The following is a 16,751-nucleotide window of genomic DNA, read 5'->3' as shown; positions in this document are numbered from 1 at the left end:
TTGAGCCACAAGGCAAAGCTCTTGATCTACCTGTCAATCTTCATTCCTACCCTCACCTATGGTCATTAAATATGGAATATAACCGAAAGAACAGGAGCATACGAGCGCCCCTGGCATCTCCCTTAGGGATGAGGTGAGAAGCTAAATCGATTCGTGAGAGTCTGGAGTAGAGCCGCTGCTCCTTTTCGTTGAAAGCAGCCAGTTGAGACGGTTCGGGCATTTAGTAAGGATGCCTCCTGGTCGCCTCTCCAGGGAGGTTTTCCAGGCACGTCCAGCTGGCAGGAGGCTACAGGGCAGACCGAGGACCAGATGGTGGGATTATATCTCCATGCTGGCCTAAGAACGCCTCGGGATCTCCCAGTGAGCTGGCTTACAGTATGTGGTCAGGGAAAGAGAAGTCTGGGGTCCCCTGCTGGAGCTGCTACCTCTGGGACCAGACTTCGGATAAACGGTTTGAAGATGGATGGATAGATTTCCAAAATCCAAGGATTAAAGGAGAAACATACACAAAAGGATCTCTCAAAAATGTACTTTATTGAGGAAAGTGACCACAGGATATATAATCTAAAATAAAATAAAAAACTATAGAAAATGCTGCAATAACATCTTTGCATAATAGAGTTGTCATCTGAACCACCCAGACATCTTTTTATAACATTATGTAGGGTCTGAAAACATTCTCAGCTTGTATTAAGCCTATTGTATACTGACAACAGATTGATTTATTGACTGCCTGACAGCAACATCTGTCTCTTTATTTCATTTCATTAAAGACATCTGCTGCATGGCAATATCATTCCTATCCATGGGATTTATTGACTGGGTTTTGTCATTGTGATGACTGGTATGAACTAACAGGGCCGAAAACCACTCTCTTTAGTCTCCTCCTCCTCCAGAGAGCGCTGACGCTTTGCTGACCTCAGCACTCTTTATGACTGCCCCATTGTCACCAGCAGGAGCATCAATATGCTCATTTACACACTCGGAACTGCCTTTGACATCATGCTTGCCATTAATGGGGGCATCATCGTCGACACTGTCTGCCAACTCATATTTACTCCCTTTTGTATCAGAAACTAAATTAGCATGCCGGGAATCATCTTCAGTATTGTTTATGGCATCTTTCTTGTCTTCATCATCACTGTCCATGATCTCTCCATCCTCCAACTCCTCTGCATCCCTCTTGGCTCTTTTAGGCTTTGGCGGTTCAAGTTCAGGACAGATCTCTTGGACGCCACTGCTTGCTGCAGGGGTGCAAGTTTCTTGTTGGCATGGAGGGATTTGGGCCACTTCCCTCCTGCCTGGGGCTGCCCCGTGACTCTTTGTCGTTAAAGTACTGTGGGCTGACGCAGGTTCCACTGGAACAAACAGTGTACATGGCAAGTGTGAGTGTACACGGAGTTATGCAAAAGCAGCAGTCTCACAAACTCAAAACATGTGTGACTAGTTTGTGTGTGTGCACTATACCAGGGTGGCACACAGGCATGGGCAAACACTGACATGCCCTGTAAAATCCTCAGTGTTAATCTAAATGAGAGTAAAAATTAACCTGAGAATAATTTACAGTGAGGATTTTCTTTGTACACACAAATGTGTGTGCGCACACACACATACACAGAGCACAGATAGACAATGACACTATGATTTGGCTTCCCAATTGAGCCTGTGTGCCAAGCCTTGAGCTACGCAATAAAGTAGCGTGGACGTTTGTGAAAGACGCAGTGCAGAATGCCACAGCAAATTCCCAATTATACAAAAATCTTATGACTTCCTAAATGAACTATGCCATACATGCAGAGATACAACTGAAGCAAAGCCAATATAATATTACATGTGAAAGTGTGACAACTGCTACAGTTTTACATCACATATCAGGTGCTTCCATGTTTGTACCTTTGCCTTAATCACTGTCAATTATGAATCACATGAAGCCTATGAGATCATTAACTCATTTGATGCCCACGTGGTGTCAACGCGTCAATCCCAGATATGTCATGTGATATGCACCACATGACATATCTGGAACAATCTCCCAGAAAATGCAGGTCTGCCGCCACTCTTATTTCTTTTAAATCACAACAAAGGACCTTTCTGTTTGCCGCTGCCTTTAAGTTTTTTATTTTTCTCTTTTCTCTTCTGCACTGTAACTGTAGTTTTATGCATTCTAATGTCATTTTATAAATGTGTTTCCTTGCTTGATGTTCTGTGTAAAACCCATTGAATTGCCTATACAAATAAAACTGCATTGCCTGCACCAATGATTACGATCAGAATATTAGGATTTTACTTTTGAACAAAAAACTTTTGTAAACCAAAAAATATCACCTTTAAAGCATAAATAGAGAATGTTTTCCGTTACTACAGGCAGGACAGAGCAAAAGATCTCTGTCCTCTGACTGTTATCCTGTTAACTATCCCTGGAGACCAGAAGCCAGCTCAAAACTTTTAAGCCATGTGATCAAAAGCTTATTGAAAATCATTGTCCAGGCGAGAAATAATTTGTTTTGACAGCAATGAAAACTGTCAAAGAATTGCTCTCCTGGGGGAAAGTGAGTGACATGAACAAAGGGTTAGCTACGGTTAGCTGTATTCAGTCCTGAAATTGAAATCAAGATAGAGACCAACCACATGCAACACGTCTGTCATGATTGCCATGTCGTCAAAACTATAGTTACTCTAGTAGCTCATAGCCTCCCTGGACGGCCAGCCACCAGTGTCCGATTACTCTTTATCACCTCCTGCCCATATCCCCCTGGCCACGGTATGTGGGATTATCAGCATATCTCACAGATTTACAGTATGGCAAAGCAGCTTAGCGCTACAGCCTTATCATTGAAAACACACATACACAGGCACTAAATTTACCTTGTGTCATTCAGCCTCTCGGATTCTGACAAATTAATAATGAGAGGCCCAGTGGGCTCTTTTGTGAGCTGGCACACACAGTTCTAAGCTCCAGGGTGATAGGCGCTTGTCCAGTGCAATGGATGGCACTGGCAGACATATCTGGACAACAACCACCTCAAACTGGAGGCTGCATGAGGACCGCTGGGCTTAAGCCCGACCAATAAAGGAGAGGCAACACAGCTTTCCCCATCCTTTAGCAATTTCCCCCTGGATAAATAAAGTTTCTATCTTTTCTGACATTTCACAACTCATGCTGTCACCGTTTGTTATGTCTGCCATCTTTGATCCTCTCTTTGGCTCTGGCTCCAGCCGAGATTGGCCTGGTGTGTGTGATGTTACGCAGGACACACTTGTTTCCTTCTGGGTAGTGTGTTGTCAGAGTGATAAATAAGGGGACAGGGAGCCTTAAAGCGGCTGTCAGAGGCACCAGGACATGATACAATGCCTATGGAATTGGGGTGGGGGGTGGGATGGCGTGGGGGTTGTCATTTTGAGGCTAAATGAGGATAGACTCATGTCACATCTCCACCCTGTGAGATATTAGTTCTTGAAAGTGCTAAAGCCCGGTTTATACTTTGTCACAAAACAGTGTTGCGCGTCGAACATGGCCAACCTACAAGTCTGACACGACACCGTCTCAAGATGGAGCATGCATTAGGCTTAAGCAGAAAAAACTAAAAAGTAGATTTACCACTTAAGCCCGATTTAAAAATGTATTCAAACAATTCAAACATTCAAACACATTTTCAAATTTCCTTGAACATTGCTGTAGATCTGTATGTAGATCTGCATGCAATTTTCGGACATTTGGACCAACAACGTCATGTCCAAAATTGGAATGCCAGGGTTAAAATTAAGCAGAATAAAATATTAATAAATCAAATAATACTTATTTTATACATGTTTTAAAAAGTGTATAGTATCATGTATAGTACTGCTTATGATGGTAGTCAAGAGTGTGGTTACCTGCTCCTCTCAATGGATAGTCTGAGAAATTGTCTCTGAGAACAATGTGGAGCACCGGGTATTCAATCAGCATTTTGCATCTCAGATTGTCCTTTAGGCTCTTCCCAAGGTCCAGCTCATGATACCTAGCATAGAAAAACAAGAAAACAACACCTTACAACAATGTATTTGACCAGTATTTTGTGCCAGGGACCCCCATACAAGATTTGTTTTTTTAAGACGTTTAAATAATATCCAACATTTTCCAGATTTGTCAAGATTGAAAAAAAGAAAATTGAAAGAAAAAAAGAATAGCAGATCAATGAGCTCACAACTTATGGCATCATGATGCGTTGTGAGCTTGTAGACAAAGATCGGCCATTTTCATATATGCGATGAATGTAGGGTTAATGTTCTTCAACAGATTTTGATGCGTTATCAAATAACTTAGCTGCCTGGGACCCACTGTAACCTCCTCAAGGACCCCTGGGGCAAACCCCACTTTTGAGACCACCGTTTTACAGAACAAAAACAAACTGTAGAAATAAACATGCCAGACATGCCAAGTTGCAACAGAAAGCAGCTCATACACAGTACAAAAAAGTCTTCATTTAAGTGTAAAACTCTTTGCTGTACACAAACATAATTACAGAGGAATTGCATTTTGTAAAGGTTATAAAGACTGAGCAGTAGCTCTAGTAGCTAAACATGGCGGATGGTCATGGCGTTGACATCCTCTACTTCGCAACAGCAGCATTTTGTTTCCAGCAGCCTGCGGTGAGCTGATGGCTGCCTGGGACTCTTTCGAGGATTGATGGAGATAAGAGTCATAGCTTGGCAGAGCCAAGACCCCTCTTGGCGGAGCGTCTTCATCTCAGGGATGAAAACGACTGACTTTAGCCGAGAGTCAATAACATCTCTTAAAAACACGCAACAACACTTGAAGCATAATTGTCTCCACACCCTGCCCCCCCCCCCCCCACCCCCAATCCATCATTCCTCTTCCTGCAACACTGAGATGACATCAGTTAGGTCTCCTCTCTGAGTAGTGCTGTCATGCATTAGGGGCGCTCATAAATCATCATGCTAAAGAGTTAGCAGTGCTCTTGGGGAACACGGTTTGCCTCCACGCTTGACCAACTCAGACCATCCAGCTTAAAGTCTGTCATCACCAAAATCCGAGGCATGATACAGTTCTGATGTATGGGGAGCAGGGGAGCACCCACCCCCTGCACCCCACACTGACTGCTGAGTACAAGGGAGACGGGGCGAGGACTGTGACATCCATCCTTTGTTTTGCTAAAAGCACACAGAGAACCAGGCGCACACCCACTCGCCAAGCCAATCAAAGCACTGGGATGTAATGTGACATTTACAGGTCTTTACAACTGGGCCAGGTTCCAAGAAACCCTCCCCCCCAGAGAGAAAGAGAGCAAGAGAAAAAAATAGATTCTCTGGGGTGGGCAAGGGATCATCTCGCATAATCCCACAAGTCAACAGTAATATCTGTTGGCATTTCCTGCAGGAAAGGATGAAGGAAAAAGATTCACATGGAGAAAAAGAGATACTCTGTGGGCTGGCATAGCTGAGAAATAGTTGAGCCACTTCTCAACACAGACCGAATAAACTATGCTATGGCACAGCTTAGTTTGAGTAGAGTTACTGTGCATGTAGTAGAGTACAGATCTCAACCCTTTTATTTCACGGACTCTCAGTTTGATACTGAATGTATCAGACCATGGACAACCATTTGATAACATTTTTAGTTTTTTAATCTCTGGAATGTAAAATCCTCAATGTTTAAACTTGGTTCATGATACCCCCGCCTCTTTATTTATTTTACCAGAATTCAGAATATGAAAAGAACGAAAAAATGCGGGCATGGTTGCATGTTGTTGTGGAGGGAGGGGGCGGAGTTGAGCGTGCATATCATTATATTCTGAAAGTAGAGCCAGAGAAGCTGTCCGCACTGAAAATGCGAATTCCGAAAACAAAAATTAAAACTAGCCATTGCAGATGTAAAAATAATAAAAGATTCCGCAGGTTCATGGCATATTTACTGGAAAAAATGTCTTTACAAACAAGCCGTCAGATATTTTATCCATGGTTTAACTTTCTCCGTCCATGCTTTGTTGACACGTTTACCGCCCATGTCCTGCTGGACAACCGGAGCAATCAGAGCACTGGTAGCACTGTTCAGACTTCTTCCTTGTGTGTGTGTGTGTGTGTGTGTGTGTGTGTGTGTGTTGACAAACACGCACCTTCACGTGCACAGAAAACGCCGACAACGCGACACGCTGTGCGCAGCACTGTACGACGAAGTACTTTTACAGTGTGAACATTGCAGTATTGATACTTTTAAAAAATGAGATTTGGGGTTTCATGCACCTTTAAAGGAGTGTACACATCATGTAACCAAATGGACCGGGAACCACCAGCGGTCCATGGTATGGTGGTATTTAAAACGAGCAATAATGGGCATTGGGCAACTGAGCAAACTGTTTGGTGTATTCCCATATTGACAAAATATTTTCAACAGATATGAATCGAGCGAGGGATTAAAACAATTCACAAAATACGTTTGAGTTCCATATTGGAAAGTAAGTATGTGCACAGTATGTCTGCACATTATGTAAAGGGATACGCACCATGCTGTACTTCTGAGATTGTAAAGAACTTGTTCACAAGCTGGTATACACAAACGCTTTGCAAGCTTCTCCAAAATGTTTCCTCGCTGAACAAGAGGGTGGAGGAAGAGTGTAGCAAGCATAGATATTCTAAAATGGCCACATCTGCATTGTGCACACAACAGTGCAAATCTTTGGCATGCGTTTCATTGTACATTTTTGTGACTAAAACAAACTAAAACAACGTCATTTGTAAACATCCCAGGACGGGCTTGATGGCAAAACAGATTGCAGCTCCCTGTGGTGTGGATGCAACTGTAGATCTCTGGCCCCTGCTACAGCACTGCTGGTTGGTTGGCCGGCTGGCTGGGATAAGAACACGCACACATCTGTTCTCTATATAGTGTTCTAGTGAATGAACACAGCACAAGACTGGTGTACTCTCCTGGGTTTTCCTATTGTTTTCCTGTCTACTCTGCTATCACCGATATTTGACTAGTGCCGTCTCTCCCCTTTGAGTGACCATGACCACACCAAGTCCATGTATATGGCAGTCGTTGGGTTACGATGGTGTCGCACGCCAAAAATATAGATAGGCATAAAGTACAAATCAGGCAACAGTTATCAGTGCAGCACGCAGCTGAGTTAATAGGCATTCACCGCCAAAGACGTAGATCTACTCCATATCCGTGTTTTCAGTGATTCGTTGCAAACACACACTCTCACAAACCGTGAGTGTTCCCAGGACTACAGATCCCAGAATACAACCAGAAATAACATCATTCCAAAATGTTTCGCTCCGCCTGGCTCAATGTTATCAGATTTAGAGTGGCGGATTAATTAATTAATCAATTAATATCTGGTGGCTGGTGGTGAAACTTTTTATGGAAATAGTAATGTTGAGATTTCTTTCATGGATTGCCCGTTGTTTGTGTGCTTTTCTTGTCATGCTGATTGCACATAGCCTACATGTTGAAGTATTTTTTTCCTGAGGCGGGACAGATCCCTTTAGAGTATAACACGAGTACACGACATGAGTCTGGTACAGCCACGAACGCAGCAAGCGCAAGAACGAGAGTGGGAGGGAGGGAGAAAGTGATTTATCCAGGTAAACAATATTACCAGACTATTACAGTAGCGTTTAGCAATTACGCAATTTGTCCTGCTGTTATAATTACCCAGCTGTTTTTACGAACAATGTCTATAATAAGCTTCACACTGCAAATAGCCTGAATAGAAGCATTCACTGTAAAGGTGCTGAGGAAGAGCATGCAGACAGGTTTAGCAGTGTTAAGGAGAGGGTATACCACAAATATGTCAGAGAAAGTAGTATTTGGAGAGACCGGGACAATTGGGTTTTAGAGAACATGAATTGAGAAAAAACGCTTTTACACTGTCTGTTCATGGCGTGAATGTGTGCAATTATTCTGTGTAAAGGTTAGGACATGGAAACGGTGTGATACCAACTCAAGTGGTCTTGTAGTTAGACTGTCCACCCTGAGAACTGGAGATCGCAATGTAGAAACACTCTGTTACAAGTAAAAGTCCGGAATTCAAAATGTACTTGAGTAAAAGTACAAAAGTATTGGCATCAAAATGTACTTAAAGTACCAAAAGTAAAAGTACTCATTATTAGTCGGGGGCTTTAGGGTTTTTTCATGCTAATCAGTCTAAAAGCGCACAGATGTAGCCCACATTCCTTGGGCTAAAAATGGCCCCAACAAAACTGTGAAAAGTGATGACTCATCACTATCATCATTAAACCATCGTTTTGTTGTTCAGTTTTTTTTGCTCAAGGAAAGTTTTTTGTGCAAAACAAATGCTTGCAATGGATTCAGAATCATGACAAACCCCTAGTTAGACCCCTCACATGCTACTTAAAGCAGATTTTTCCCCCCTGCAGTATAGTGTATAGAAAGTCGATGGGAGCCCAACTTGATTTGGCCGCTGTGGCGACCCCGAGGCGCCCTAGCTAAATCATTAGAGCATGTCCTGGGCTACATCTGTGCGAAACTTGGCGCTTTTAGACTGATTAGCACGGAATTACCATTTTATCTCCCTAAGGCCCCGACTATATACAGAATGTTCCATTTCATGTTTTCAAATGTATAAAAATCTTTTGAAAATAGCAGATCTACAGCCGGGCGGGGAGGCTGATATGCAGGTACTCCTATAGACTGGGGCTGGAGGAGTAGGACAAAGGCTCTACGTCCTCCCGGTGGGGGCTCCTCACTGGCAGGTGAGTCAGTAGGATACAACTGCAGTGACAACACAAAATGTGTGTAGGGAGGAATCAACTGGCATAATGACTAAATAGGGGAGAAAAAGGCGTAAAAGAGAAAAGGAAAAAAAGAATGACAGTTGAAATGAACGCTGTGTGTGAACCAGGAGACACTCCAAGATTCTATATATACAAGTAGTGTTTTATAGCATAATGAAGAGAGGAGCAATGCCTAGGCTATCATCTGGATTCAAGCTGTCGAATGAATAAAAAAACAAATAAACATGGAAAACAAATATTACAAAAACAAACTTGCAGCAGCGTGAATGGTCCTATTGATGATGCATGGTCTGCCTACTTTCCAGTCAGAGGATGTTGACTGTTTGCACAGCTAACTTTAGTTTAGGACTGGGGATGCTTTATTTGATCGTTCTTGAAATTCCAAGAGACATTGAGCAGGAAAAAAGAGAAATAAATATTGAACACAAAAAGCCCATAATGACTTTCATTGTCCTTCCAGCTCTACGTTTTCATCCTTTTAGACGTGGCCCTGCAGAGTTAAACTCTATTGGCCCCAGGTAACCTCGCTATGGCTGCACTAGTCAGGACAATGCCAAAAAATGATTAAAATACAAAAAAGAAGATACCGGTAGTCATAATAAATTATTTGTGGTTTTGTATCGCAAAAAAGAAAACCTGACGTAATGAAAAATCTAATCCGTGTTGCACACCTGTATAGCCTGCAGGCATGTCCCTCTGGGGTTTCATCTGCCAAAACAACTGAAGCAGCTCGAGTAGTTTCCCAAGAGACGATTATAACACACACACACACGCAAACATGTAAAATGTTGTTTGTGTAAAGCAGACTTCATCATTTTAATCATAGGGCTCAAAATGAAGGCCCCCCCCTCTCCACCAAAAGGAGTGCTTTATTCCCTCGGAGGAGGCCACCTAGTGCTTGTGATGCACTGAACCTTACGTGGGACCTTGCAACGGGATGTGACTCTTGTTTGGAAGGGGCCTCTCTTATTATTAGAGTTATGGTTTTCGGCCCTGGCCCTCTTATGTAACTGTAGCTATCTAATATGAGGTAATTCCACCTTGACCACACACACACGCACGCACGCACGCACGCACGCACGCGCGCACACGCACGCACACGCACACACACAACATATTTCTGTCCTGCTTAAAAAGGATAATGTTGACAATAAACACTTCGTAAAAAAGCAATACTGAACGGAGGCCCCTGTTATACAAGCCCTTATAGATATGACAGAGCAGAGAAAAAGAGAGGGACGGAGGGAGATAATGGGGCAACGGTATAATTATGGAAAGAAAAAGACACACCTCTGGAATTGTTTAACTCCCGTCTGTGTAGTATAGCTTTACACAATTTCTTTCATTAGCACAGTCAACACTTTCCCCATGTCTCACGTACTGCTGACAGGAACATACTTTCTCCTTTTGCAACACCTTTTCTACCCTGCCTGCCTTCTCTACCCTCTGCCAGCACCAAGATTTAAACTTAAATGTTGTTGATGGATTAACATCCCATTTAGTCATGCAGGGGTAGGCTGCAAAAGTTTTCCCCTCTGGTCTTTTCCATTGCATACACATTACTACAGAACATAAAGTTTACTACATTAACAGCAGATAATGTTACCATTTAAAATGACTGAAACTGAATACAAATTGAAAAGTACTCACTGCACTTTAAATAAAGTTGTAAATAAAGTAAATATAATGGCAGCGCCAAGTGATTCATTCACAAAATGAGTCTTACCTACCGCTACCAGTATAAGCTAATAATAGTTTCTAAGCGAACAAATTATTTCTTTCTTTCTTTTTGTTTTTCAGTTATTATCAGTTCTGAGGAGTGCTGCTCGCGTCAAGGAAAGAGACCAGCTGTTCGGATCTGCTTATAAGGAGCTGATGAGTTAATTGGACTGCACCATAGACTATATATAAAATAGAGAGCGGACGGGCCCCGCCCCCACTATCATTTCAATGCAAGTGCTCAGTGGCGTTTTGAAGCAACGGCTACGTGCTGTAGCTAATCCAGGTGCATTCTGGGGGAAATTGGAACCAGCTCTGGTTCCAAAACGTCACGAATGACGTTACGAATGACGTCGACCCTATTGTAGACCCCAGCGCCGCGCTCTTATGCTCGTGCATGTATGTTTCACCCCGCCTGAAATTCCAGCTTTGGCCAGTAGGGCGGCCGCTTCAACGTTTACAAGCCGTTCTGGGGGCTTGGACTGCACCATGTTACCTTTTACATATGGGGAGGGGCAGGGATTTATTAGTTAGTTTGGTTTTGGTTAGGTTAGTCATGCCATGCAGTTAATAGCTGTTCAGTTTGTTTAAGTTGACCTCCTTTGTTTTTGGGAGCAGAATTACAACCAATGTGACAACCAATTGTCACATTTCTGTTCATTTTGATTGGAAAAGAAAGTACACAAGTCTCCCTGCGTCTCTCTTGCCGACCGACATACTCAATATGGAGTCCAGGCCATCCTATGGCGTCAGTACTAGGACTATCATATTGATGACATCAGGGTACACCATTCACAGGGATTTGGATATCTGCTGATCCGACCGACTTCCGACTTGCTGCATCACTCCCTCTGTGATACATAGGCAGACTTTGAAGTCGGATGGTCCCATATATGGGCATGATAACGGGGCATATCGGTTGGATTGGCGGTCCCAAGTTTGAAGTCGTGGGTTGGACAGTTCTCGAGATATGTGAAGTACAATACAGACTACAGGCCCACACACAGACAGAGATTTTGTGGATTTATAGGATCAGGCATTTGTCCGAAAATGGACGGCATCACAGTTCATCATTATACATTAGATAAGGCAAGGCAAGTTAACTGTCCTAATGACACACCGTGGCCCTGATAGCGCCAAGTTCAGGGATCTTATCAGCTAGGTTAGAATAATTCAAAATATTTGTTTCTTATCACAATAAGAACTAATGCAATTTCCATACCACAGAGGTTGCAATTAATTGCACTAGAGCAAAGTTTCTACCTGTCCCGATCAAGGTGGCCTTTGCTGCATGTCACTCCCCAACTCTCGCCCCCATTTCCTGTCAGACTACAGTCTATCTCTATCAATAAAGGTATAAAAAAAGAAAAAAGAAAGTAAGAAAATAATTTGTGTGGCATAACGACTAAATGGGGGACAAAAAGGCGTATGATGCGTGAAAACTTCATCAGTGCCCAAAACGTTGCTTATTAGTTCGGCAGGGTGTGGGCGTATTCTTAAATTATTAGAGAAAAGGGGGTAAAGCAAAATAAAAAATGGATAGGTCATGGAGTAATTCAAATAGTGGTAAATGAATCATCTTCTAAACAAGGTATTCTAGTGATTTGGTCGATGAATCAAATAGAATACCGACAAGATATTTTACTCATCAGTATCACTGGGTGATACAGGTAAATCTTACACACTGACAAGTCACTTTCGAATTCTGAAAAATGTATGAAAAAAGAAAAGAAAGAAAAAACAGCATGATGATGACATGAATCAGTATTGTTCTATAAAAACAGCAGCACAGAGTGGAATTTCTACACACAATGTTTTCAGAGAGCCAAATCATGTGATGTAATTAAACTCCCATCACCTCCACAAAAGTAATCAAAGCGCTGGGATGGTTTTGCCAAAACAGCATCCAAGTTAGCAAGGAGTCCCCTCCATTCTACAAAACTATTATACACTGGGAAGCCTTGTGGTAGCACTACTGTGTGGGTGATGTCAAAGGAGTGGTCTCATCAGTCTTGAACTGATTACATGGAAACATTTAGCCAAGATAGATTCCACTACCTATTATTCCCTGTCTCTCGCATACTGTACATTTTTGCCAGGAACATTGGCTTGTCATGATGCCCAACACTTACTCAGCAGATCATTCCTAAGACAATGATAAACAGGACATTATGTTGAGGCATAATAGATGGGCAAACCTTTTTTTCATTAAATTCAAAACACATCGTTGTCCTATTTGACGATCCCCGGCCCTGCCAAAGGTAATATTTCCCAGACCCGAAGCATCAAAACGTCATGTATTCACATTCTTTAGCACTGCGTTGCTTCCGTCAGGACAAAAGCAAGCGGGCAAATGTGCTCTCTTTGCATCCTGTTACGCACAATAGTACCATGCACAGCACCAGTGGAGACAAATTAACACATGCTGGGTCAACTATTGAGTGGGTGACAAGCGCACAGGTGAGAATGTGGAGAATATCCTGGCTTTCACAATGCCCGTTCTCGACCCCCAGGTTATGTAACCTCAAGAAGGGGTACCAGTGCCTCTTTTCTGTGCACTGGAAGAGGTTGAATGCGCATGTAAAAGTAACCAGGGCAATGATATATCTCAACGTGATAACAACCAAAGTCAAATCAAAAGAACTGTTATCATACAGATAGGAACTAGAGATGAATTGTATGGATGTATTGGACACATCTGCTACTGTGGCAGATCAGTGAATATCAATGAATAAGGGCAAGAAGCTAATGCCGGAATTTGTTTCAATTCAAGCTTGGGAAAAAGTGATGGCCCAGGTGTTAAAATGATTCATGTCATGAGTTAAAATCCTGGCTCTTGCATTTTTACACTCCTTTTCCTGTATTTCCTCACAAGGAACTGGAATAGAAAGTAGTTTAGGATGGGATGGAAGAATAGGGGAAGGAAGGTTTCATGCTGTTTCATGTTGGCCTAGGGGGCAATGAGTGTGAGTGTTGAGGGTCATGATTTACTCCATGACTAAGTAAAAATGTACGCTGTCCAACGACTCCCAAAACTAGCCAAGGCAAAGGGGTGCTTACAACACCAGCCCCCACCCTTCTGCTAACGCAGAAGAGCTAAGGAGAAAGATTGTACACAAAAGTGTGGCTGGCTTGATCAATGACATTCTCGTACATGGAATCACCTCCAGAGGAAGCAGGATGGGTGTGAAAAAGAGGCCTCCCAGCCATGACTCTCAGCCTCAACACTGCGTAGTGACACAGGAATTTACAAGTTGTTGATGTCATGTTCATAAAGCAATTAAGTCGATTCCATACATGCAGAATAAATCCGTCATGACTCATGAGTGGCAAGCCCAAAGGATTGGACAGAATGGTCGCACATACAGGATGTCTGACTGATGACAGGACTCTGATACTTTGTGATTACAAAACCTTTTTTTTTTCTTTTTTACAAAATTGCTAGCAAGAACCAAAACGGAAATGATTGGTCATGAGAAAACACTATCATAGACAAGGTATTTTATTAAATGCCATATATTTCTCCTAATAAGCAAAAACATGAGACGTCACATCTAACACATCTAGGTCAAAATCTAGTACATGGCTGGACCGTGTATGAAACGCTGGTGGGTTTTTACTTTCAAACGACAGGTACATATAATGATAGAGGATTACAAAAAATCTTGCACACTGTATTCATAAATAGTTTTTCAGCTTCTCACATAATCTATTATTATCGTCTGCTTTGTAAGGGCAGTTTTAGCTTAGCCTACATCTGGCTGTCAGAGTTCATAGGAGGCGAACACACCGACTTGAATATAAACCTCCAGGACTTGAGATATGAAAAGGGAGATGGGAAATTACATGACATGAGAGGAGTAAAGTGTAGAACTCACCTGACAGAATTAGCCTTTCTCCCCTCTGCTTTCATGAAGACCTTCACATGATCAAATGGCTCATGCACATACATCTTCAATCTGAAACAGAATGTCACATATTAATAATGGACTACAATTGAACTAGAAAGGTGCAATTCAGGGAAATTGCAAGCGTGGTTGCACCAACGCGAGTCACGAAGGAATCCGCTGGGGAAAAAAGTAATTCGGCTGATTTTGTGACCCCCGAATCGAACCGAAATAAATTCGGCTCTAAAAGTGGAGTATGAATCGGCCCTAACGGGAAGTCTAAAATGTGCAGCCATCTGGCGAGATGCACCCAACAGCTCAGACTTCATGGCTGTCACATCTTTGGTCTCAGACGCCTGAGGCTGCTGTACAATTAACCAATGGGCCATGCAGTGTTAACTCCCCCCACTTAGTCCAGACTAAGCAGACACTACTCTGCATCAGGCCAGGCCAGTGGTGTCATGATTTATCTTTATTATCTTTGAAGTCATTTAAAGCCCAATATACACTTGATGCTTCTTGAGAGAATGCCTGATAAACAAATGCGGTTAAACAAATGCGGTTAAACAAAACTCATTGAAGGTGTCGCTTTTAGCGACACCTGACTTCCTTTATTGGTAATAATGCTTTTTCTTTTTGTGCTTATTTCATTGTATGCTATTGTTTTGTTTTTATTGCACTGTTCGCTCTTTGTTTTTAACTTGTACAGCACTTTGGTTGACTTGTCATGTGAAATGTGCTATATAAATAAAGTTGAGTTGAGTTGAGTTGATGCTATACTGCAGGTATAACATTTCCTTGAACATATCTTGGCTGGGATGGACAAAGTAAGAAAACCAATGATTTGTGTCTGCAGTATCAGTCCTCAAAATGAAGACACATTTTTTAATGATTTAGTTTACGGTAATTAGATTTTGCAAGTCACTGCCGTTGAAAGGGCACAATACTCATATTCTAAGTTTGAGCAAGAGAGTCATTGCAAAGAGAAGAAAGACACTAACTAAAACGTTTTCCATTTAGAAATACATTCGTTGGGTTTGGACTAAATCCAATACCTTGCTGTTATAAGGGCATAAACCCACAAGACACGTAACGCAACTAGGAGGAATAAAATAACATTTTCCCCAGGCATACCTCCTCTGAAAACTTAAATGCGTTTTTAACCTATCAATTTATGCAATTTATAAGAAAAATAGTAAACTGATAGTTTTAGCTTGGCCTGAACAGAGGCAAGGAGGCCTTATGAATTCCCGGTGGACATTAAACAATTCTGAGAGTTATATTTGTGCCTGGATCCATTCCCTGTCATAGAGGGCTCATTTACTTGCAGACTGATTTAAAGCTAGTCTGCAGTAGTGGCATAATCATTACACTCATTGCTGCCAAACTCAATTATAGGGCCTGTGGCCTAGCGTGCAGGGGACTGTGGACCTGCTCTAGGACCAGCTACATCACAACCAAAGTACTGCAGCCATGGCTACAAGTATGTTTTGACAGAGCAGGATGGTGGTGCTGGTTCATAAATCTAACATGCAATGAGCCAAAATGTTTCTACCCTGTGGCATCTGTTACATATTCACAGCAGTAGTGCTGATATCAGGGTCTTAAAAACCTTGTCAGACATTGTGTGGATCTCCTTTGGAATGCATAGTTTCTTGCACAGACACAGTGGCATTGCGGAAAGTAATTGTGTCCAAATGGTGTTGGTGTGTGGTGCATTTAACAATGAATCACAGTATCTGGATTTCTGCAGGAATAATTCTGAGCAATTCCATTAGATTTGTTTCCACCACTCCCTTTTCTCAATTGTTCAGAACATGAGAATCCAATGATTTAACAGTGTCTTTGGAGTGGCGGGTCATTCCCAACAATAAAACTGCTCCTTTGAGCTTTTCAGGGGAAAACAATGGACTTAACAGAAATCAAATCTTTCTGTTATTATACTTAAAAGGTTTGATTTCTGGGTCTATTATCACATTGTTAAGTTGTTTTATGTTTTAGTTCAATACACAAGTTTAGCGACAGACGCAAAGCTATTTCGAACATCGAATGGGACGCATAAGCTGAATTTTCCAAATATAGCCCAGAATTTAACTGCAACCACAGCTATGGCTTTAACACAACACAACTAAACTCTGCAGTACTGAGTAGCCTACTATAAAGGAGAGAAACAGTCACAGCGAGTGTATTTCCATCCCTTATCTAGGCAAACCTCCTGTTGAGTCTGTGTAAAGCCATTAAAAAAGAATCAAGCAGAGGATAAATGTGAGCACTAACCTTTACACATTGCTCATTAGCCAACTCCACCTCTAAAAACATGTGTGGTGTCATTGGGATGGGGTCAGGCCAGAGGTTTGGGACCAACCACTGATGGTGATACTGTAT

General features: G+C 42.2%; 1 protein-coding gene across 1 annotated transcript in view; it reads right to left on the bottom strand.

Moving 5' to 3' along the window:
• Positions 1–661: 661 nt before the first annotated feature.
• znhit6 (zinc finger HIT-type containing 6) overlaps positions 662–16,751 on the bottom strand; it is a 44,581-nt gene continuing 28,491 nt past the window's right edge. Inside the window, exons 8-10 of the mRNA XM_080724517.1 lie at positions 14,358–14,438; positions 3,874–3,998; positions 662–1,358 (exon numbers count right to left, since the gene is read on the bottom strand). Coding sequence (XP_080580643.1) covers positions 877–1,358; positions 3,874–3,998; positions 14,358–14,438 — 688 coding nt within the window. The 3' untranslated portion in view covers positions 662–876. The remainder of the gene's footprint in view (positions 1,359–3,873; positions 3,999–14,357; positions 14,439–16,751) is intronic.

The sequence above is a fragment of the Nannobrachium achirus genome (genome assembly GCF_963921795.1).
Source record: "Nannobrachium achirus genome assembly, chromosome: 1".
Classification (NCBI taxonomy): Eukaryota; Metazoa; Chordata; class Actinopteri; order Myctophiformes; family Myctophidae; genus Nannobrachium; species Nannobrachium achirus.
The sequence above is the reverse complement of the archived record's forward strand: the minus strand, read 5'-3'. Positions and strand labels throughout refer to the sequence as shown.